Source organism: Gordionus sp. m RMFG-2023, chromosome 3, assembly GCF_954871325.1.
Source record: "Gordionus sp. m RMFG-2023 chromosome 3, tfGorSpeb1-WG-v2, whole genome shotgun sequence".
NCBI classification, from domain to species: domain Eukaryota; kingdom Metazoa; phylum Nematomorpha; class Gordioida; order Chordodea; family Parachordodidae; genus Gordionus; species Gordionus sp. m RMFG-2023.
The window spans coordinates 2,088,103-2,112,845 of NC_088777.1; the positions used below are offsets into that span (position 1 = coordinate 2,088,103).

Consider the following 24,743-nt stretch of genomic DNA (forward strand, 5'->3'; position numbering starts at 1 on the left):
GTGAGTTTAAATGAATAATAAATCCCGAAGTTGTAGCAGATGCTAAATTAAAAATATGTGGTGTGGTGATGTTGGACATAATCTAGATTTTTTTGGGTGAGATAAGTTATAAGTTTCGGTCATATCTACAAATCCATTAATAGGCGTCTATTAATACGCACCTCTGACTCCATCAAATGAAACGCGAATGCCGAGGTTTTTTTAAAAATTTTAATAACCCATCCTCGTTACGCGTCTTGTCAAAACAAGGTAACTACGCATACGTAATTCGATTGTATTTAAGGCTGAGATGGTCAGATAATTTGATAGTTATATCTATTTTAGCATTCTATCTATAAAATGAATCATCTATTTGTTATAAATTCAATAATTTTTTATTTATCTTATTGTGATCAAACTCATGGCTGGGTTCTTTCATTTTAATATCACGTGCATAAAACACTTCGAACAAGAGAATTTAAAATATCCGATACACAAAAAAAATATTATATATATGGAAGTGATCCTAGGTACCCCTTCCGGAACTTTTAAGAGTTTGTTATAATATTAAAAATATTATCGTATAGTATCTTGATACATTTTTATAATATCTGCTGATAGAAGATGATTTAAGCATTTATTTGATATAAAATTTTATGTAGATATCAGTTTCAAAACTAACCAAAAAAAATGTTTAAAAAAATTTGCTGGAATTTAGGTTAAAATAAAACAACTCACAATAAAATAATGAGCATTTGATATAGAGTTTTATAACATATTTCTGTCACACATTGGAAAACTATATTATATTTGTGACTAAATATTTTACCATCTATAAGCTAGTGTTGTTAAACGGGGCTCGACTTGAGTATTTTTTAAAAACGGGTAACTCAGTATTTTATCCAGAATAATATTACCCAAGCCTGAATATTTTGCTCAAGATCTAGGACTTCAATTGGCAAAATCCCGAGGTTTAGACATTTTCTGGCTAAAATATTGAGTTAGTCGTTTAACAACACTACTCTTAGACTTCCTCTGTTCCGCGTTGCCTCTGTTTGCCTCGTATTTTTTTTATGTTGATTTTCTGCAACACCATTATACGGTCAAAATATTGTTTTTTTTTTCTTAAGTAAAATTAAAGGGGGGGAATAAATATGTAACATTAATTACCATACATCTTGCCCTCGTCTGAGAGTATGATCTTACGTCGACCGCAGGGCGGGTATATGGCCAGGGCTTCTTGAAAACTTTGTTCTATGTCCGGACTCCATACTCCTTCGGCATCGTTACTCATCAGGAGATGGTTAGCGATGGAGTTGTTATTGTGGCTCGCGTTTCGTAAATCGTTGTTATTCGAAGTGTGGCTCGAATCATTGAGATGATTACTCACATCTGACTCCGAATCGTTTCCGGCGGATATTATCGTCGACCGCTGGCGGAACTCGCTAGTTTGGCCAAAGTCGGCGGTTAACTTGATACGTTCGTTCGAGTTTAAATCGGAGGGTGCGTTGGCGATGTATTCTAAAGAGTTGGAGGTAAAAGTAGCTTGGGTCAAATTGGTTTCGTTCTCGAAGCTTTCCGAACCGACCAGAGAACATTTGCTGGAAGGGTCGAGGGTCGTCGAGTTAGAGATCGCTAATTGGGTTTCGCATTTTTCGACGAGATTGTGCCCTGGTAATTTGGTATAGGGTTCGCGGGGTAAAGCGGAGATTGTGATAGGAAACTGGGGGCGATTCTGAAAGGAAGCGTTGAGATAATACGCCGCCAACGGTGACATGGGTTGGGCCAAGCTGGCTAAATTGAGTTGATTCGAGTGAACATCGTTGGTCGGTAAGCGCATGCTATGATAAGGATAGTAATAGGGAATCGAAGTTCTTACATTATCGCCGGTCATTGGATGATTATCTTGACTTTTTAATCCGTTGACTGTTAAAGTGCAGTCATAATCGTAACACTTATCGCTCATGAGGCGATTGAAATGCGAAGCGTTAACTTGGCCCACAAACGCAGGTTTGGACGTGGCGTCATTCAGTTTAATAACATTGGACACGTTTTTCCCCGCTTCCGCGTTCAAAATTATATTTTTATTCGCGTCGCCTTTGAATTTATCGTTTGTCGGGTTATCCGAACCATTCTTTATGCACGGTTTAGGGTGCGAAGCGAATAGCGTATCATTTTTGATGATAAGAGATGAGTTAGATGTCATGGCTTTATAATTTGTCATCGAATCGGTGTTTGAACAAATCATTTGATATGGCTTTTGATTGAAAAATTATTCGCACTTATTTTTTTACAATTTATTGTCAGATAATAATTTCCTATTTGGTGTGTGTGTGTGTATGTGTATATTTGAAATGTTGTTTAGGTCACAAACCCAAGGTGGTTCCATGTTTTAGAGCCGCCAATAATAGTTCTTCGAGAGATGGAATGGCTAAAATTATATTTATTTTAATTTTTAAAAAAATATTAATTTTTATCATTATATACATGGTTAAAAAAAAAAAAAATTATGGTAAATATTTTAAGTATCGAATTCACGCCTCAGTGTTATAACGTTTTATATATTGTGATATAACAAAGTATACCCATCAATAATCGGTTTATGATTTAACAATGCCGTTACTTATTTTTCTTCTTCTAAAGTATCTGTCTAAAGTTGCTTTTCTTTAAAAAAAAAATAAACTAAACTAGCAAACTACAATTATGCTATTTGAAATACCCTGAAGCTTATATTAAAAATAGTACCTTAGATTATGGTGACAAATCAATAAAATATATTACACCGATTCGCAATTAGCTAATTAATGTAATATTCAAAAAAAGAGATTTAACACTAAAAAAAAAAAACCTTATTCAATTTGTACCCCTAAAATCTATATATTTGCTTACTTATTATTTCTAACTAAAGTTCGGGGTCGCTTAGCCATTATAATCTTATTTTTCCGAGATTTGATGGAAGGCATTCCTTCCCCCTAACCAATAAAGATCCTTGAGTCAGCAACAAATTCGAAAAGGGCTAAATCTAACGACCAAAATAAACTCTGCCACAATAGATATCTAAAGAGAGGGGATGCCAGCGTTGCCGGTCCAACCCCCCCCCCCCCATTCTTCTCTTCTTCTCGTAATAAAATGTAACTGTTACTATTATCGCATGATACAAACAGATTTGATTTGAACTTGGTAAAAATTAGGGCTCAATTGCCGAGAAGGCTGGCTGCTAGCAGCCATGGCTGCTCCGACCTCTATCTCTTCGTTAGTTCATTCCAGAGAGGAATGATGTGATATACTCTTAACTGTGGCCATTACTATAGAATGACGCATCCCCTATTTTTTAATTTTTTAAAAGGAAATTATGCCAGGGTTCTAAAGGAAGGGTGATGCCGGAAAAATAAATTTAACATTATATACCTTCCTTGTAAAATCTATGTAATTTATAACGAATGAACCCGTAAAAATAACCCACGAAAAAAATATGTTAAATAATAATAAAAAAAAAATATTAGTTCTTAGGGGGTTTAGACTCCTGTAAAAACTAGTTCGGATATCTCTCCCACCCTTTAGGGTTAGGGGGTACTCTTAGTTCTCCTAAGTAGTAGAGACAGCTGGCGCCCTGTTTACCTTCTAAAAATTATGGATAAAGTTTGTGTATTCGCTTTTACTATTTTTGGTAAGTTAAAGGGACGGATTGATAGAGGAATAAGTTCAATTAGGAAATAGAAATAGATCTATAGGAATCATCATTATATATGTCCTGAACTGATACCCTCAAAAAAAAATCTTCTAAATCCTAAATTTAGTATACACAATTTATATAATTCGGGGGAGGGGGGGGGGGCGTTACAGAGGGATCCTTACAATAATACGAAATCCGTGCCGTGGTATCTAAATTTTTCTTATGTATTGCTGTACAAAAATAATTTTTCAAGTCAAAGTTTAGGATGTTTAGAGTTAAGTGGGGTACCTATTAAATTACCTATGATTTGATAGTATCTCTATAAACGAAAAGTATCTTAATGACTAAAGGGAAGCTTTAAGGGAAAATAGTTTGCTTCGATAATTATTAAGAATTAAAATAAATGGGAGAAAAATTAATTCAACTTGCAACAAGAAAGAGAACCATAACACTACCACGCAAATGTTAATCGAGGTCCAGTTTTACAAAACTGTATGTATGAAAAAATTTACAATTTTCAATAAAAATTGAATGATATGGTATAGGAAGGCTAGCGTTGAATATAACCTTATAATAATATCTTTTCGGAGTTAGATATTTTTGTTATTAAAATAGAATTATTCAAATGGAATTGGACTTCCTAACTTCACATTGTCATCTAGTGTTGTAAAACGGCAACTCAATATTTCATCCAGAAAAAAAGATATTACACAAGACCTGAAGATTTTACTCATAGAAGGAACCAGGGTCTAGATATATATTATCGAAATATCGAGGCTTAGAACAATTTTTTTTTTCTTGCTAAAATATTGAGTTAGCCGTTTTGACCACACTATTGTCATCTGGTTCATATCCTTATTCCCTACCAAGTTTCAACAACAATAACAAAAAATTTGGGAAATATTATGAATCAAATCTACAGCAACACTGTAGTGAATGATATCAAATAAAAAAAATGCTTGCATAAAGATAACCGACAAATTTATCAATTTTTAATACTCATTTTAATCCTAATTATAAAAAACCTTAAATTGGACGGCTTAAGGTTAATTAAAAGCTGGATTTTTAAAAAATAGCTAATCTTTTGCGAGGAATTCAATTTTTAAATATTATAATTTCCTATATTCTATATTCTTAATCTCATTAATTATTAATCCCCTCTTAACCAATGAAAAGTAAAAATTTCCATCCAAACGTTATTATTTAAATTGTTATTCCACCTATTTAAATATATATATATATAAATAATATTAAATATAAATGAAAAAAATTCTTACAAAAAAAATAAAAAAATTTAAAATTTAATTGATCTAAATAAAAAAAAATTTCAATATTATATAATATATTATATTATCTTGAAAGCCGATATGATATAGCTGAGTGAAGAAAAAGAAAAATTATAATAATATTAATGAATGTATTAATTAGCCATTTTTATAATTATAATTATTTAATATATAAAGAAGGAAAGAAGGGGGAGGAAGGGTAGAGATCTAAAGTAAGAAGATTCGTGAAGGAAGTAGAATGATTAAGACAAGAAATTCTTTGAGAAATTTTATTTCACTTTAAAACGACATTAAATGTCATCACTGTTTGGGGGGTTAGGAATGGGAAAATGTGGAGAACCCCAGGCCCGGCTTTTGAAAAGAAGGTATCCATTTGCCTAGTTCTACCGAGCTTTATAAAAATTACGAAATTCCTATAATATTTGGTACAACCTGATTGGCCCGTAAAATATTTTTGTGAAAGCTGAGCGGGGACCTGTAGAGGGGGGGAGGGTAAAGGATACTGTCAGCCTACCAGGGACTTCTACATCGAATGAAGATACGACTCAAGATCACTATTAAAATTGGAAAATTCATAATAATTTTAGCCTATCGTATACTTCTAACGATATTTTGGGGGTTTCTTTTGTAACGAGTTATATTCTTAGAAATTAGAAAAATTAACTTAGACGAATCCCTTGCTGAAGATTAATCCTTTTAAATGTGAAAATTTAAAAACAATTCTCAAGGAAAAATAATAAAATTTTTATAGGAATCAAAAAAAAAAAAAATTTTTGAGATTTTTGAGATTATGAATAATGGAATATTATTCCCTCAAAATATTAAGCCGTAAATTTTTTTCCATTTTTATTTTAATTTTAAAAAATACAATTAAAACGAATAAATAAATAATCTCACATAATTCATTTTAAAAAAAACATAATTAGTATTGTTTGTTTGTTTTGTTTTTTTTTTGAAAAAAACAATTAAAACAATTAAATTACCTCGCATATATTAGGTATATTTTTGTAATTGCTTAAGATTTTCTAGTTTTTTTTTAACGTATATGATTCATTATTATAATTAATACTTAATGGTAATAAAGGCGTAAAATAAAAAAAAAATCAACATAACAAAGTATAAAAAATTAATCATTTAAAAACAAACGCATATTGTTTTTTTTTTCTAACATCTTTAAATTCCGGTCAATCTCGAATCGAGAAAAGGGAAGTTGGCAGGAGTCTACTTCCGGGAGGGCCACCTAATGAATGAATGTTAATCGCTCCATCCACGCGTTTAAAACCGCTAGCCCAAAAAAATGTTACGTAAGAAGCCTCGGATGTTTCAGCTCATAGACTGTGGAATCTCGAGGCTTAGCTTAATATTATTTCTGGCAACAGTAATTCCCCTAGCAGAATTCTGCCAAGATTCTGAGCTGCTATCCAAACGTAAAAAAAAATTAACTAAGCTCCTTTTTTTTAAAAAAGTATAATCAAAATATAACGAATTAAGCCTATACCATCTTAAAATAGCAAGCTTAAAAATATGGTCTTAAGTGTAGTGTGTTGTAAAACTGCTCGTTTTCAGTAGATTTTTAAAAACGGCTAAATATTTTTCTGGATGAAGTATTGAGTTAGCCGTAATAACAATACTAATTTAGGGTCATTTTATGGGCAATATATTTATTAGTTAAGTTTATGCGATAAAGAAAGAAAGAAAGATATACATGAAAAAAATGATATTAATAAAATTTGGAGATCCCCAAAATAGTCCTATAATTGGCGGCCTGGTGCAGTTGCCGTCTTCTTCTGCACGGGAATGGCTTCTAGGTGCCAGTTAATGACATATTACAATACCTAGACTGACGATTCATTCATTCGTTCATTAAAATGCATCTTTTAAGCGTCGTTAAAAAGCAAATCAGCTGGAGCCGCCATTTTGGTAACACGTATACTTAATTATTCTCGTGTTAAAAACTACTATTATAAATAACTTGCTTCCTTAATTATCTCGATGATCCGGTAATTCTTTTAATAAAGTTAGCATCAGATATAGGGAATAAATTAGGCTCACGTTTTAAAATTTTTAATAATGATTAGTGTAGCCAAGATGGCGTCTCCAGCTGATTTGCATTTGATGTACACCTTTTAATGAATGCAATCGTCAGTCTAGGTATTATATATGTCATTGGTGCCAGTATAGATTATACAAATATTCTTTATAATCTTTAAGGGGGTGTTAATTTTAAAAAATAATAAATTCTCATTAAAATCATAAAAAATATATATATATAAATGCTATGGTCAAATTTAAAGGAAGCTTTTTATCGGGATTTATAATCTTTTTCGCAAAATGAACTTTATATAATTTTTTTTTGAAATAATTAGATTAATATTTTTATATTTGATAAGAAAATATATATATTTATATGTATATGTAATAAACTGCCGAAATGTGGAAATTTACTTAAAAGTTAAAACCATCTTAAACTAAAATTATTATCATTTATTAAGGTATTTAAAATTATCAAAATTAAAACATATTTTACGTAAAAATAAGATAGCATTAAAAAAAATTTAATATATATTTATCGCAGGCAGACTAGAACTTTTTAAAAAAAAAACCCTGGTCGGGCCATTGACATAAAATAATTCCTGTTAAATATACCTTGAATTTATGTTACAAATTGAAAATATCCCTTAAAATAAAATTTTTTGTAAGTAGAGACTTCTTGTATTTTATTTTTTTCTTCTTATTATACTCATTACTAAACGCATCGGGGTATAGGGTGTTAGTTCTCTATAACTTTATATCTGTTTGTTTTACAAGGGTTTGTTTTGGTAATCCTTGAGAAAGAGAGACAACAATGGAAAGATGTGGGCCCTTCATTATTAATTCGAGTTGGCTCATTTTGGACAGGAAGTAAATTGCCCAACAATTTTTAATTTCCGGATCTAAAATCGCGTACGCATCGGTCCCACTCTCGCGGTGGCTGACCGGATCTGTTTTCATCTTTTCCCGCTATTTTTCGAAATTTTAAACGTCGAAAAGAAAATGTATAATAATTTTTTTTTTGGAAAAAAAAAAAAGGTAATAAAATAATGTGATTATTATTTTTTCTTCTCTACTTTATAAGCCCTAGAGGGGGTAAGAAACCTGAGTATAAAAATTATTAAATTTATTTTATTTTGTTTATAACTTAAATATTTAATTTTATTTTTAATTTTTTTAGGGCAAAAAAATTGATATTATAAAAGAAAGGAGAAATTAAAATATATATTATATATATAAATATTAGAGATCTGCAAAAGTAAACCCGGTCGGTACCCGGATCTAACCCGGTCCGTACAATTTCGGGTTCGAACCAGCCCGGGCCACTTTATAAAAAAAATTCGGACCGGGTCGGGCCGGGGTCGAAAAATTAGGCCCGATGCAGATCACTAAATATATTAAAATTATATCCGTACTTATAAATGATGTAACTTTTAAAAATATTTATAATAGGTTATTATAGTAATATTTTTTATTTATTTTTTTTAAAATTTATTTTTATTTTTTCACAGAAAAAAAATACCTTTTTTTGCGTTTTGCGTTTTTTTTTTAAAAGAAAAAAGAACACAAATTATATGGGATAAGTATTTATATAATTATAAGATAACTCCGGGGCAAAATTGTCGAAAAGAAAAGTATAATAATAAACCAAAAAAAAACACTATGATTTTTTATATAAATAATTATTCTTACTTTTTTTTTTTTTGGCAAAATGAAATTATTTTATTTTTTAAAATATTTATATTTATTTATTTTTTTGGAGGAAATTAAAAATTATACCATCTCCCGTCTTCACGATTTCGGACCGAGTTTCCTATAAGGGGTAAGAAGAGTTCCGCTAAACCCTCCCCCAATGACTTTCAAAATTTTATATTTTAAGAAGCTTTAAAATTTATAAAAAAAAATTTATAATTATTATAATGATAAGAGAACTCAGACTTGTAATAGCTAGGAAGGCGTATTTAGATTACACTGTATATTACTACTTTTATATTTAATCCTGAATAGGAGGGGGGGGGGGTATAGTTAGTTCAGTTATTAATTCTAACGATATTTTGTGTCATTATATCCTAGCAAAAAAAAAGGAGTCCATGATATGCATTCCTTCCAGATATTTAGTATATCTTCTATATTTCTGGATGGAAATATTATCCTATAATTATAAAATATTTTGCGAAACCTTCTTATTATGGGTTTGCAAAAATTGAAAATCTTTTCCAATTTTATCACAACGTAAAATAGTAGCTGCACAAAGTTTAATGAGGATACTTCTGCCGTGATTTATGGGCTAAGTGGCACAAGATCATTCCCATTATAAAGATTATGCGCACAAATTTAATCTTTCTAGCGGCGCGGGGTTTATATACAAGATGCCAAAAAAAAAATGGAGCTTTAAATGATTTAATACGTAAGTCAATCAATTCGCTTTTCGATTTATACTTAAAAAGTTGCTAAATAATAATTACCAAAACCCAATTATAAATACCGATTGTAGGTAATTTAACGAAACTAGAAGTCGTCCAAATCGATTTTCCTTCGGGTAATACTTATCTTATTTATTAAAAGTAAAGAAAGAAAGAAAGAAAGAAAGAAAGAAAGAAAGAAAGAAAGAAAGAAAGAAAGAAAGAAAGAAAGAAAGAAAGAAAGAAAGAAAGAAAGAAAGAAAGAAAGAAAGAAAGAAAGAAAGAAAGAAAGAAAGAAAGAAAGAAAGAAAGAAAGAAAGAAAGAAAGAAAGAAAGAAAGAAAGAAAGAAAGAAAGAAAGAAAGAAAGAAAGAAAGAAAGAAAGAAAGAAAGAAAGTATCTTAATGGAAAAAAAAACACAGTAGAGCCAGCATTTTGTAATGGTGCGACATTATTTATTTATACAAAAATAATACAATCGTGATTAACCAAACTGACGCTGCTTATATTTTAATTAAATTATATGTATATACATCATTACGCGTATCCTTTTCACCGTCCAGTATAATTAGTGAATGGGTTATTATTTAATTTTTTTTTTTTTAAAATATATAATATATATATTATATAAATACGGTTAATTCAAAGATTTCTTTTTAAAATATTTTCCACACCAACACCAACCATATTTAAAAGATAGGGTTAGCAAGGAGTTATATCTAGTGTTGTAAAATATAAACTATATATATATGCCTCGAGATTTCGCTAAATGGATTGATGACCAAAATCTTCCGGCTTGGAATAATATTATTCTGGATAAAAAATATTGAGTTAACAACACTAGTTATATCCATGATCGGCGTGGTCAAATTAAACGAAACAAATATATTTTTGAAAACTGATTATAAATCGTTAAAAATTCGATACTTTATTTAAAAAATTTTTCGAATTTTTTACAAAAATTCTAGTGGGAAGAAATCCAAAAAAAAAAATAAATATTGAAATTTGAAAGAAGAGAATCGTAAAATTAATATCAATAACCATTTCTCTCTCTTTTTTTTATTAAAAAAAAAATTCAAGTTAGATAGCGTTTCCTGAGGTGAGCTATTAATTTCATTTCGCGTTAAATAAAATGAAACACTCAAAATTATTCTGTCGTTCCTGGTAAAGGGACATGAGTAAAATAAATTTTTACGCGTTGTAAAGAAGAAGAAAAAAAGGGGGGCAAAGATTTATGGGGGGGGGGGGGGGGGGGGAGAGGAGGCCGGGGTTATATGGACAGTGTTGTTATTCTTTTACTACTATTTCAATTATTAGACTACTATTTTATTTTTAAAAAAACCACCGAGCTCCATCTTTCTAGTGGATCGTTCACTTTACAAAATGAAGGGAAAAGGGGGGGGGGTCAAGCTTTCCCTAATTTTTTAACTATCCGGGGTAAAGTTGCGTCAAGTTTTAAAAAAACGCCGGAGTTTGGAATCGCCGGTAATTAATAGCGATTTCTGTCCAAAGAGCCGACATTTTACATTTAAAAAGGAGAGGAATAATAACATTAAATCAATTCTTCGAAAGGGGGCATGCGCAATGGCATTTACATTTGTTCTTATACATTATAATTTTTTACAAACATTTATTTTGTAGCCCATTTTTTCCAGGGGTAGGAGGGGTAGGGGTAGATTTGGATTGATATTTAATATATTTTTATATTTGACGATTTTTTCCCGGATAATGTTTTATAACCCCCTTTGGGGCTGAAGAAAATTACTCGTATTATTTTTAAAATTTTCTGCAAACTTAACAAAAAAAAAAATTTATAAATTGTTATCTATATATATATATATATATATATACAAAATTTATTATCATAATATTCGAATATAAGACAAAACAAATTTATTTATTTTATTTATTTTTTTTGTTATCCTTGTTGCTCTAAAAGTAAAATTAAATAAATTTATATTTTATAAAGACCCCACCCTTCTCTCACTCTCTCTCTCTATCTCTCCGTTCGATCCGATTAAGTGTTGTTGAACGGCTAACTCGATATTTTAGCCAGAAAAAAAAATATTGTTCTGAGCCTCGAAATTTCGTTAAATAGATGTTCAAAAACCTTGGTGGCCCACCTAGGAGCAAAATCTTAGGGGGTCGCGTAATATTTTTTTCTGGATAAAATAATTGAGTTTAGCCGTTTGGGGCCGATATTTACCGTTCTAAAAAAATCGGATTATGAGGCCGATATTTACAATGGTCTAGAAACCGGAAACCGTTTTTCGGGATACTGCATTCGCAGTGAGAAAGCGATTTAACAGCTGATGGAATTTTTCCCCTTACTCGAAATGAGCCGTTTGACAACACTGAATCCGATGATGTCTACGTGAATTAGAAATTGTGAATAAATTTAACGAATCTCTTCTTGATCTTATACCTTTCCCGATGACGCGTAATAATAACCTAGAGTGACGACGCGTTCATGATAGTGCATTTTGAAAGCGTCGTTTGAATGCGAATCAGCTGGATCCGCCATTTTGGTAACCCTTATAAGTTAATTATTCTCCCCGTGTTATAATATAAAAAAAACTAACTATTAATTAAAATTGATAACTTGCTTTCCTTACTATCTCGATGATCAGGGCAATTCTTTAATAAAGTTTTGGGTCAGAAATAGGAATAAAATGGCCCTCTTTTTTATAATGTTATATATGTAATCAAAATGGCCTCCCCAGCTGTTTTTCGCTGATGTACACTTTTGATGAATGCAATCCGTCAGTCTAGGTATTATTAATATGCCATTTAATGTATTTTGAAGGAGGAGGGGGGGGGGGGGGGGAGTTAAAAGAGTTTAATAACTTTTGATAAAATTTAAGAAAAATATCAACGATTTCCCGGCTTTAGGAACTTGGGCTACGCCACTGAAAATCTTTATGAATATATTCCTACCAAAATCGTTTATTTAAAATTAAAATGATATTGATATTAAATCAATCTAAAACTAATGACAAAAATCGATTACGATTTTTGGGACTAGCTTTTTAGCTTTAAAAAAAATTTAAATTTTACACACGTCTCAAAAATTTTAAAAAAAACTCGAACTCAAAGTTTAAAGATTGAGCTGAATATTTTTTATTTTGTCCATGCGGAAGAACGGGGTCTAGAGGTCCGCAATGGACTCGCTTTCCGCCCGCTCAACGTTAAAGTCGATGTTATATTCTTCCATGCAAATAAGTATTTGTTATCGATATCAACACATTTTCGGGTATCGATTGGTATTAAAAAATGTTGAAATTTAACCCACGCCATCCGCTAGCCCGCCCGACCGCCCCCTTAGATTGGCTAGTGTGGGCCGGCTAAAAATCTGCCCAATGCTGACCTCTAATGGCGGCCTTCGTACAATTCACGTTCGATCATTTTGGGCAAATCTATTTCTTTTAAAAAATAACTCGTTTTTTTAATAAGGAAATTTAATTATTTCAAAGTGTTTATAAAATTATTTTTTAAAGCATGTTTTTTTTCCTGTTTTTTATAATTTATAAAAAAAAAACAAAAGAAGTTTTTTTTTAAAAAAATATATATATCCCCTAAATAAAAACTAAATGCAAGATTTGCGTATCACATATCCATGTTTCGAGACTTTAAAATCTCAAAATTGAAATAACAGTTTGTTAAACAGCTGTTAAAACTTTAAATTTCTTGAAATTTAAAACAATTGCGTTATTTTTTTAAAAATAATCCATGTATTTAAATAAATTAAATTTAAACTTATACCCACCACCCCTTCCATATAAAATATTTTATTTCTCTTCCTGCTATCATTATTCCTCTTTCTTATTCCTCTTTTTCATTCCTTTTTTAAAGCTTGTAATTTCGATTAGAGATCTGCAAAAGTAGGCCCGACATGTAACCGACCCGAACTAATATTTTTTAAGAAAATTCGGGCCGGGTCGGGCCCGGCCTTAGAAATTTTTTTTAAAATATACCTAAATTTATCAATCTTTATGTTGAATTGTTTACGTAAAATATAAAAAAATGTGATTTTTTTTATAGAAAAGTAGACGCCAAATAACGTATATCGTTTATTTTGAGTAATTTATAAAAATTAATTTTTTATATTCAAATAAATTCGGGCCGAGCTTGAAAAATTAGGCCCGATGCAGATCATTAATTTCCAGAGTTGTTATAAGATACTTTTTAAATGGATCTAGGTACAGATACATCGTCTAAAATAATATCTAGATACAGATATCACATTTTTTGTATCTAGATAAAGTGCTAATTTCAATAGCCAAGTTTCAAATGATTTTTAATTCAACAACAATAAAAAAAAAATTTAGGTGAGGCATTTTAATATGCAATCTTTGAACATCGCAGCTGATGATACATATGGCTTAGTTGTTGTTAAACGGCTCGATTTGAGCCAATTCAATATTTTATCCAGAAAAATATTGCTCAGAAGCCTGAAGATTTTGCTAATCGATGGCACAAAGGTCTAGAGAACATCTAATTAGCAAAGTCTAGGGGGGTTAGGCAATATTTTTCTGGCTAGGATATTGGGTTAGCATTTCGTTTGTTTCCTTCATCATTTTTGTTTAGTGGACAAGTATCCTTAGCACCCAGCTGTTCAAGCCTGTCGGTGACCTGGGTGTCATCTCTAACCTCCGAAATTCATCTTACCATATGTCTTTACACCACGGTCATCGAAGAAAAACCTGAAAAATTTTTTACGTTCCTTACCAAGATTGAACCTGGAACCTTCTGTTTCCAAGCATGCATCATAACCCACTTGGCCACCCCGACTACATATACTTATTATTATACTATGATGTTCGCAATTAAGATTAAGAGTGAACCGTAAAATTATTTGATGACAAGAACTTTATTGTGGATAGGCTCAATTTTTTAAAAACGAATATTCTAGCCTAAAAAAATAGGACATCGCGATATTTCGTTAATTGATGTCCAAACCGTTTCTACCATAATTCTTTGGATAGAAAGAAAGAAAGAAAGAAAGAAAGAAAGAAAGAAAGAAAGAAAGAAAGAAAGAAAGAAAGAAAGAAAGAAAGAAAGAAAGAAAGAAAGAAAGAAAGAAAGAAAGAAAGAAAGAAAGAAAGAAAGAAAGAAAGAAAGAAAGAAAGAAAGAAAGAAAGAAAGAAAGAAAGAAAGAAAGAAAGAAAGAAAGAAAGAAAGAAAGAAAGAAAGAAAGAAAGAAAGAAAGAAAGAAAGAAAGAAAGAAAGAAAGAAAGAAAGAAAGAAAGAAAGAAAGAAAGAAAGAAAGAATTGATTTGGGAAATAAAGGAATTGAATTTATAATTGTGATTAATTTATCGATTTAATTTTAAAAAAAATTCTTTTTAATTAATAATTTTTTGGTCTTTTTTCGCGGTTCAGGTTAGCTGAGGCGTTAGTTATAGTCTTAATATAATATTTGCGATTTTTTTACATTTGGCAAATAATTAATTTTAAAAAAAATAAACTGTCACGGGTGTTGTTAAACGGCTCGTTTTGAGCCGATCCTTCCTTCCTTCCTTCCTTCCTTCCTTCCTTCCTTCCTTCCTTCCTTCCTTCCTTCCTTCCTTCCTTTTCTTTCTTTCTACGGCTAACTCAATTCTTCATCCAGACAAATATTACCCAAAGCCTGAAGATTTTGCTCATAGAAGGAACAAAGATCCAGACATATATTGTCGAAATTTCGAGGCTCAGGCAATATTTATCTGGCTAAAATATTGAGTTAGCCATTTTTAAAAATAGGCTCAAAACGAGCCGTCTATCAACACTAACTTTCACATTAACTATTATAAAATAGGGTTATTTTTTTTTATTGTAAATTGATTTTTAATGTCATTTTTATTAATACATTATTTCCTTTTTTTTCCTATTATAATTATATTTATTATTTTTAATTTATTTTTTTGCAAATAAGATATTATATTAATAAGCAAAGTTTTTAATAATTGATTTGTAAAAATAGTTTGTTATTTTTTTTAAAAACAAAATCCAATATTTATATATCCACTAAATGTAATGAATCAAAACAATTTTAGATTAACGTGATTATAAGAGGTAAGACGTAGGAGGTGGTATAGCTTGTAGTTATAGATATAGGAAAATGAACTAACATTATTTTAAATTCGGCATTTTAATAATAGACAGTAAACATTAGAGATCCGCAAAAGTAGGCCAGGCCGGAATCCGACCCCAACGAGATCGGGCCGGTAATATAAAAAAATTCGGGTTTGGGCCGGGCCGGCTAAACTTTCTAAGAAAAATTTCCGGTTCGAGCCGGGCTTGAAAAATTGATCACTAGTGTACATATATTCCAAATTAAATTTATCATTGCAAAAATGCAAAGAAAAATATTTTGTAAAATGAAATATATATATATATATAGCTAATTTTTGTAAGGTATTTTTTTTTTTTTTAAATTTGTGATTTCGTCTTGAAAATTTATTTGGGGCTAGCGTGGAAAAGATTAGGACATTTGATCCTCTTTTCTCTCCAAAATCTTAGAAGATCCATATCCGGTGAATGGCGTTTTCTTGAGAAGAATATGGCATTATTCTTGTTTTAAGTCACTTAAAGTTGAATCATAAATTTGTGATTGGTTATAGAATTTTTATCGCTTATAACCTTGTCAAATAATTAGTTATTTTTATATTTTCCTCTTGGTTTTCGATTTCTATATTTAACTAATTCTAATATTCATCATATGTCTTTAATCTGACTATGTGCAATTTTGTGCTCGGATTAGATAATTTTGTCACAATTTTTTTTTTTTTAATTTTTTGAAATATTAGGGTCTAGGACAGAGTGGCCAACACCTGTAAAAGTCAATTGAAATATTATTGATTTGCGAATCACAAATAGAAATAAGGCAATTTTTTTTTTAAAAAAAACATAATCTAACTAAACCATCCATTATCATTTACTATTAAACGCGTTTCTATTTCACATCCATAAAAAAAGTAAATGCCAATCAATGTTGGTCCTTTTTTTTGTGAAGCTGGAAACCCAACTTGTTTCTTTAAACTTGGAAAGAATGATCAATAGTTCCTCCAGGAGATCCGGATTCATAGTTTGAAAAGTTTTGCGATCATGTTTTCCAATTCTTTATCAAAACATTATTACCTATACATTTTTTAAATTATAAGCTCCCCATATATGCTTTCGAGCAACAATTCTGATTGGGACTTTTAATTTTTCTCATTTGAGTGGCATTTGTGATATCGACCAATCATTAGAATAAAAAAATGTGCAGCAAAATTATGGGCGTGATTTTCATAAACGGCGGATGTTTTCAGTGAGGTTCAAAAATTTAGGCGGTAGACCGACGCGCAGGTCCAGGCTAGTGATGTCAAACGGCAACCCGATATTTCACCCAGAATAGTATTACGCGAGGCCTGAAGATTTTGTTTGTAGAAGGAGGTTTGGACATATATTCGCGAAATCTAGGGACTTGGGCAATATTTTTCGTGCTAAAATGTTGAGTTGCCGTAACAACACTACTCCAGGCCATATGTAGTGAGTATTATACGTACATCAGCACACACACACAGGTAGTATCGATTTAATTTGATATTTTCTTTTCTTCTATTCGATTTTATTTTATTTTATTTATTTTAAACTGTTTTCTTTTCTTCTTTTATTCCTCCCTTTCCTAGCTTTACATTTCAGCTTCGTAAAATATAGCGACTTTGAATTGGAATAATTGCGAGGTAAGCTTAAAGCAGAGATATCATATTATTATTATTATTATTATTATTATTATAAAAATGTAATATAATATTTTAAAAAAATATATTTTTTTTGATTAACGAAAGGAATTAACCATTAATCCTATAAGAAGGGAGATAGGATTTTTATTTATAAAATCAGGAGAATAGAAGCTTGCGTGTTTCTGTAAGCTGGCTTAATGAGGGATTTTATATTAAAAATTAAAGAAAGAATTTTAAGAACACCAACCATGTAATCTAAAATATCATCGTATCATCATGATGATACTAATATAAAAGGCAATAATTTTATATTATTATTTATATATTATTTCTCTTTTGAAATGCATTAAAAAAATATAATTTTCACAAAAATCTAGGTTAAATGTATTAAAAACGTATTAGATTTTTTTTGTATTTTTTTTAAATATTTAATATTAATTTTTATATTATTTATTGTATTATAGGTTATGTTAATTCGATATATAAAGAATAAAAATTTTTAAAAAAAAAGGTAAGTAGTAGGAAAATAGAGGTAGGATATGTTGTAAGATTGTTTTATTTGGAAGATGATATTCTCAACCGGAAAAAATTTAGGGATTGCATTGATGGCTTAAGACCTGACGGCATGCCAATCATACCTTGGACCCTCGGTAAATCACTTATAGGATTACACGTGTGTCTCGTCTCATTCCCCCCTCTCAAACATAAATATCAATCTAAATTAATACAGGCAGAAAATTAAAGAGACTAACGAATATTAAAAATTTTTATAAAAAACTTCATATTCACTCCAATAGTGACCTCACATTTAAGTTTTTTAAAAAAATCTGGGAAATATAATATGGCTATTTACGAAGAAACCCAGAGAATTTCTTTTTATATTCGCCAAAAAAAAATTCAAATTGAAATTTTTAGACACAATTATTGTTCCTTTTTTGTGAACTCAATTGCAGAATTTTAATTTTTTAATCATTATAATTAGAAAATTTAGAAAATTTATAATTTTTTAAATAAAATATTTAAAATATCGTATTATTTTTCCAAAAAAAAACAACTATTAAATTGAAACGTTTATAATCGTTTAAATATCAAAAATATTTTTATAAAAATTTATTAAATAATATAAGTTTCATCGTTAGTGCTTTCAATCAACTTTTAAGCGTGAAGTTTGGCACAAATTTTTATTTTTGCTTATAAACTTTTTTTTCCCCTTAAATCCGGCTACTATACTGATTGAAGCACTAATGAGCACTAACGAAGAACTAAAAAAAAGACATATGATTCATCGTTAGTGCTTCCAAATGTTCGGCCAACTTCACAGAGCTATACTATATATATATCTAAATAAACTTTTCTATAAATTTCAATTTACAAATTATGATAAACAGATGATGAATAATATATGAAACGTAATAAATAAAGTCTATATTAAAAATGGGACAAAAAAGAATATTTAATATTATAATCAGATGTGGTATCTGTGTCTAGATAGATCTTTGATTAAATTAATCTGTATCTAGATATTATTTTAGACGTTTGTATCTGTATCTAGATTCATTTAAAAAGTATCTTTTAAACAACTCTGAATATTAATTTTTTTTTTTGTTAATTTGAAAATATAATAATTGAAAAATTTTCTTAAAAAATATAAATTAAGAAATTTTTTTAAAATTGAATAACAAAATTAAGACCAATAAAAACTTCCTTGTTTTTATTAAAGTATTCGTCAAAGAAATAAAAAAAAATTTTTTAGATCCATCAATCAAAAATCTTTTCTTCTTTTTTTTTTGAACTTTGAAGTGGAGACAATTCGTCAATCAAAAATTTTATTCCCAACATGCGCATAGTATACCTAACCTTAACTAGTGTTTGTTACCTTGAATTCATAGTGGCGCTGCGATCGCGATTTAACAGCTGATTCATTTTTAAAATCTGTTTGTGAGATCAATTATTCTTCATTAAAATCATTATTTCTTAGATTATCATTAAAATTTGAATTAAAGATAAAGAAGTTAATATTAACAAATAAAAATTGATCTCATAAACAGATTTTAAAAATCAATCAGCTGTTAAATCGCGATCGCAATCGCGCCAAAAACGGCTAACTCAATATTTCATGAAAAATATTACGCAACCCTGAAGATTTTGCTCGTAGAAGGAACGAAGGTTTGAACAGCTGTTAGGAATCTCGAGGCTTGGGCAATATTTTTCCGGCTAAAATATCGAGTTGGCCGTTTTAAGAAACCGGCAGCTGTTTAACGACACTTAAACCTTACACTAATACATACGAATCGATTTTATGATTTTTAAAACCTATTCTTTTTTCGTTTATCATAAACATTCAAAATTAAAGTTAAATATGCCTATCTCCGGTCCCCAAAACCTATTTATAATTTTTTTTGCCCCTGGACCATATAACCCCGAATAGGGTCTTTTTAATACAATAAGGATTCCCTGTCTGACTAAATAAAATGGTTATTATTAATAATTAATATAATAAATAATATTTCTCTTGAAACGACATTTTTTTTCCAATTATTTCAAATCCCCCCCCATGTAGAGTCCTATATTATCATCAATTTTTTTTAATTGAATTTATCTTGTATTTTATTATAATTTTTTTCCTGAAAATTTAAAATGAACCTAAAAATTTCACAATTTATTTTTGAATTTTAATATTATTAATAATAATAATAAAACGTTAATTAAAATTTTTTTTTAGACCTAATAATATATATAATAAATAGCTCTTTAATCTATACAAAAAGGAACAAAAAAAAAACTTCCCAATAAATAACTCCATAGGAAGCTACAGCAACATATATCCTTATTATTTCTTAATTGGATTGTGATTAATAAATTAAAAAAATGCTATTTATATTTATAAATTTATTTATTTTATTTGTAAATTTTTTTTTGTTAAAATAATTATCAAATTTAAAAATAATTAATTAAGCCGTTGAAAGATATGATAAGAGGGAGAATTCCATGTTCCGGTATTACCATTAGATTAGAAAGTTAGGGGGGGAGGGGAATTGCTTGGAAATCTAAAATGGTATCGATGACATATAAATAATACCTAGACTGACGATGAATTCGTTAAGAGGTAGTACATCAATGAAAAACAGCTGGGGACGCCATTTTAATTTTATTCCTAGGTTTGATGCAAACTTTATTAAAGAATTGTCTGATCCATCATAAGGAAGCGAGTTAACAATTTTAATAGTAGTCTTTAAACGTGAAAATAATTACTATATGGGTTACCAAAATGGCGGGTACAGCTGATTAGCATTAAACGACGCTTTTAAATGCATTATTGAGAATGCGTCGTGAACCTAGGTATTATTATATGTCATTTGATGGTATATCGCGTTCCAGAATGTGTAGGACTTTTACAGATAAATTGCTCAAGGTTTAAGGGGTCTGCAATGGGCGGGCTAAAGTATCTTAGATATTGGGCGGATGGCGGGCTGGTTAAAAACCTGTCCATTTCAGAGTGACGAACCAGCTGGATGATAGCACTCATCGGCGTAACTATATGTCTTTCCTTGGCAACTTGACCTCTCCTTCTAATAAGGATTTATGTGAGGGAAAAAGTATCATAAAAATGTTTTACCACTTAAGAAAATCCTAAAAAAAACACCCATGATAATCAAGAGTGTAGATTCTGTAGCCCTATATCTGCGCATCTCTATCCAGACACTTTGTTTAGGGTCATCTAATCTGCATACGTATCTAGATTGACTTCATGATAACCAAGATAGATTCGGGAACCCTATATCCACATCTCTATCCAGATACTTTGTTAGGGCTATCTAATCTGCATTCGTATCTTAGATAGACTTGATATAGATAAATCAGATAACAACTACTTACTCTTAAATTGACTAAAAAATTTTCCCATACAAATTTTTAAAAAAATATTGTTTAAATTTTTTTTTAAATAAATTAATTATCAAAATTATTTTTTGCCGTTTTTAGCTTGAAAATATCCAAAGGGGAAAAAAAACGTTAAAAACATAATTTGTTTTTATTTTATAAAAAAATATACATAATTTGTAAAGGGACTTTAACCCTTTTATTATTAAATTTTATTTTAAAAAATAAATAAAAGAAAGAAAGAAAGAAAGAAAGAAAGAAAGAAAGAAAGAAAGAATGAAAGAAAGAAAGAAAGAAAGAAAGAAAGAAAGAAAGAAAGAAAGAAAGAAAGAAAGAAAGAAAGAAAGAAAGAAAGAAAGAAAGAAAGAAAGAAAGAAAGAAAGAAAGAAAGAAAGAAAGAAAGAAAGAAAGAAAGAAAGAAAGAAAGAAAGAAAGAAAGAAAGAAAGAAAGAAAGAAAGAAAGAAAGAAAGAAAGAAAGAAAGAAAGAAAGAAAGAAAGAAAGAAAGAAAGAAAGAAAGAAAGAAAGAAAGAAAGAAAGAAAGAAAGAAAGAAAGAAAGAAAGAAAGAAAGAAAGAAAGAAAGAAAGAAAGAAAGAAAGAAAGAAAGAAAGAAAGAAAGAAAGAAAGAAAGAAAGAAAGATTATAATTATTTCACTGTTATTTAGCTAAAATTACTATATAAACTAAACTTAGAATTACTAAAAAAGGAAAGGTATAAAACAAAAAATATCCAGAAAAAAAATATATTACGCAAGCCTGAAGAGATTTTGTTCATCTAAGGGCACAAAGGTTTTAGACATATATTATCGAAATCTCGAGACTTAGACAATAATTTTTCTGGCTAAAATATTGAGTTAACGGTCTTTAAGAATCGGCTCTAAACGAGCCCTTTAAACAACACAAACTTAAAAGTAACCAAAAAAAACTCCCCTAAAAAATTTATAACAAGAAAGATAAAAAAAAAAAATCCATGGTAAAAACAGTTGAAACTACTTAAGTCGTAGATAGAGTTCGGTTAAAAAACCCGGTCCGGGCCGATAGATTAAAACCGAAGTAACTTTACGTAAGCCTCACCGGGCAGAAATGCTTGGAACATCTATTCGTCCAAATTCTCGACGCTTACAATAATAGTATTTTAGGCTAATATTCCAACACTAGTCGTAAGAAGAACCGGATACAATTTTTAGCAATCGCAAAAAATTGAGCTGCTAATTTAATAAGTTATTTAATTAACTAATCAACTTTTTTTTATTACATAATGGCCCTTTAATTATTCACCTTATTCGAATAACTTTCTTAGATCTTTCTAAATTGTTAAATTACTTAAGATTTTAACTTGACTTTAATCATTACCACACCCCACCCACCCCTTCAGAATTATTATTTTTAAAATGTTATCCTACCTCATGCACATGCGCATCGCTTCCAATATGGCTGGACATAAAGGCACCAAGCAAGCTGTAAATTTATTTTCAAGTATGCACTCGAAAACCCACGTGAGAGCTTGAGGCCGCTCTAATGAATATACGATAACTAGGAGGACTGATGGTTTATTCATTTAAATGTGTGCATTGATACAAGTCAGCTGGTTATACGCCATTTTTTTGGTTTCCCGTAATAAACAAATTTACCTTAAAAAATTTTTGAAAGCTTTTAATTTTTTTTTTGAAACCCAAAATGGCGTGTCGTCCGTCAGCTGATTTGCAATTCAAAGACGCTTCACGACGACTCATCTCAATGGCTAGTGTATATGAGTTATTACCCTACGTTCACGGTTAGCGTGGGGCGAATCACTGCTACCTATTTTTAACAAAGTGTAATACCTTACCTATGATACCAACCTTAATATTTTAAAATTTTTCAAAAAAAATACATATATATTCTTGTCTATCAAGAAGAAAATCGTCTTAAAAATAAAATAAATTGTTCTATCTACCTCCTATCTTTACATTTATTTTCTTATAATTTTTTTTTCGTGGGTGAAAAAATAATAATTTTAATATAATAATTTTATATTATAATAAAAATCTATAAATTATAATTTACTTCTTCCGCAGGTAAAGAATGGATGATGACATGAATATGAATGGAATAAATTTGGGATCGAATCTGCAATATTTATTTTATTTTTTTTTTTGGAATAAGAAAAAAAAATCAAAATAAAAATATATATAATTATTATATATTTTTAGATAATTATTTTTCCGAATAAATTTCCTTATTTTATAAAATAAATCAACTTTCTTAATTAAAATCTTATCTATTTTATTATTTTTATTATTAAAAAAATCAAAAATTTTATCTTATAATTCCTAATTAATGGGAGGAAAAAAATTATTTTATAATTTTTAATTTTTACCAAAAAAAAACACAAAAAATTGTTTTTTATATAAAAAACAGAGATAACTTTTTTTTTAAATAATTTTTATATATGATATTTTAAAACACACAATTTTTTTATATATATATAATAAATTTTTATAATAATATTATATTTTAATATTTAAAATAATTAAAATGTTTAACATACCATTCATATTTTAAATAAAAATATAAAAGAATTTTTTTATAAAAAAAAAATATTTAAAATTTTTATATGCTTTTATTTTAATAGGAATTAAAATAATTTTTATTTTATTATTTTTATTATTTTTATAATATATATTAGATAGATAGATAGATAGATAGATAAACATAAACAAAACATAAAATTTATATATTTTTATGAACAGGTAAAAATATATATGGGGGGGGGGGGGGGGTTGAGGTGTTTTGAAAAATAGCAGGTAAAATATAAAGGTATTTGTTTATCTTTTTAATTTAATTTTATTATATTTTTTTAATATAACTATCAAACTTTTTATTTATTTCTTTCTTTCTTTCTATTTTGTTTTTAAAAATTAAAATGTAATATTATTTCAAACTCTATATTAAAATATTGATAAATATAATTTTTATATATATTCTAAATTTTTGTTTTTTGAAGCTTTTTCGCGATACAATTTGAGGTAGAATTCTTCACAAAAAATATGAGGACATTAAATTAGAATTTTATATAAAAAAAATAAATTAAAATTATTACGGTATTTTACGTACGATGGTTTTGTTTTAATAATTAAAGAAGAATTTAATAATATGTGATACATTTGATAAAAACCTATTTACAAAAAAAACACAAATAAAATATAAGAATTCAAACTATTTTTTTTTTAGCTGAGTTTCTTATAATTGTTGAAAACGTTTTGAGTTTTTTTTTCTTACTTAATAAGTTTTTTAAATTTGAGGGGAGAAATGTAGATAGAACTATTGGAGTGAAACATATATATATATTTAGTTATCTTTATTAGCCTTATAACAAATTTATTCGATTTATCTGATGGGAAATGAGGGGACGCTTTGCTTGACATTTGTAGGACTGTCATATATCCGTCAGATCTCGGACTGCCTTCTGACGATAGATTTTGTATTTTGTACAATGTTTGGGATGTGATCTGCATTTAGGTTTCGACTTGTTATTTAAGTTAAATATGGTATAGCGTTAATGTTGGCCTTAACTTTGATAACAGTTAAGTACTTGCTTCCCCTTTAGAGGTGTCCATATGGTCGCGATCTATAAGATTGTGTGCTTGGAGTATGCCCATATTCTTAGTCGTGAAACTTTAGGCAACTCTCGATCGGTAGTTTTAAACGAGATGGCTATAAGGCTGCGACATTCGTTTCTTCGTTACGGAATTAATTTTAATATTATCGTAAAATCTACCAAAAACTTACAAAATATCTTTTGTTTT

At 29.1% G+C, this 24,743-nt stretch overlaps 1 protein-coding gene across 1 annotated transcript in view; it reads right to left on the bottom strand.

Annotated features, from left to right (window-relative positions):
- The window catches only part of LOC135927493 (uncharacterized), a 30,582-nt gene extending 7,062 nt beyond the window's left edge, over positions 1–23,520 (bottom strand). Inside the window, exons 1-3 of the mRNA XM_065463502.1 lie at positions 23,486–23,520; positions 23,002–23,064; positions 1,150–2,410 (exon numbers count right to left, since the gene is read on the bottom strand). Coding sequence (XP_065319574.1) covers positions 1,150–2,227 — 1,078 coding nt within the window. The 5' untranslated portion in view covers positions 2,228–2,410; positions 23,002–23,064; positions 23,486–23,520. The remainder of the gene's footprint in view (positions 1–1,149; positions 2,411–23,001; positions 23,065–23,485) is intronic.
- Positions 23,521–24,743: the final 1,223 nt, after the last annotated feature.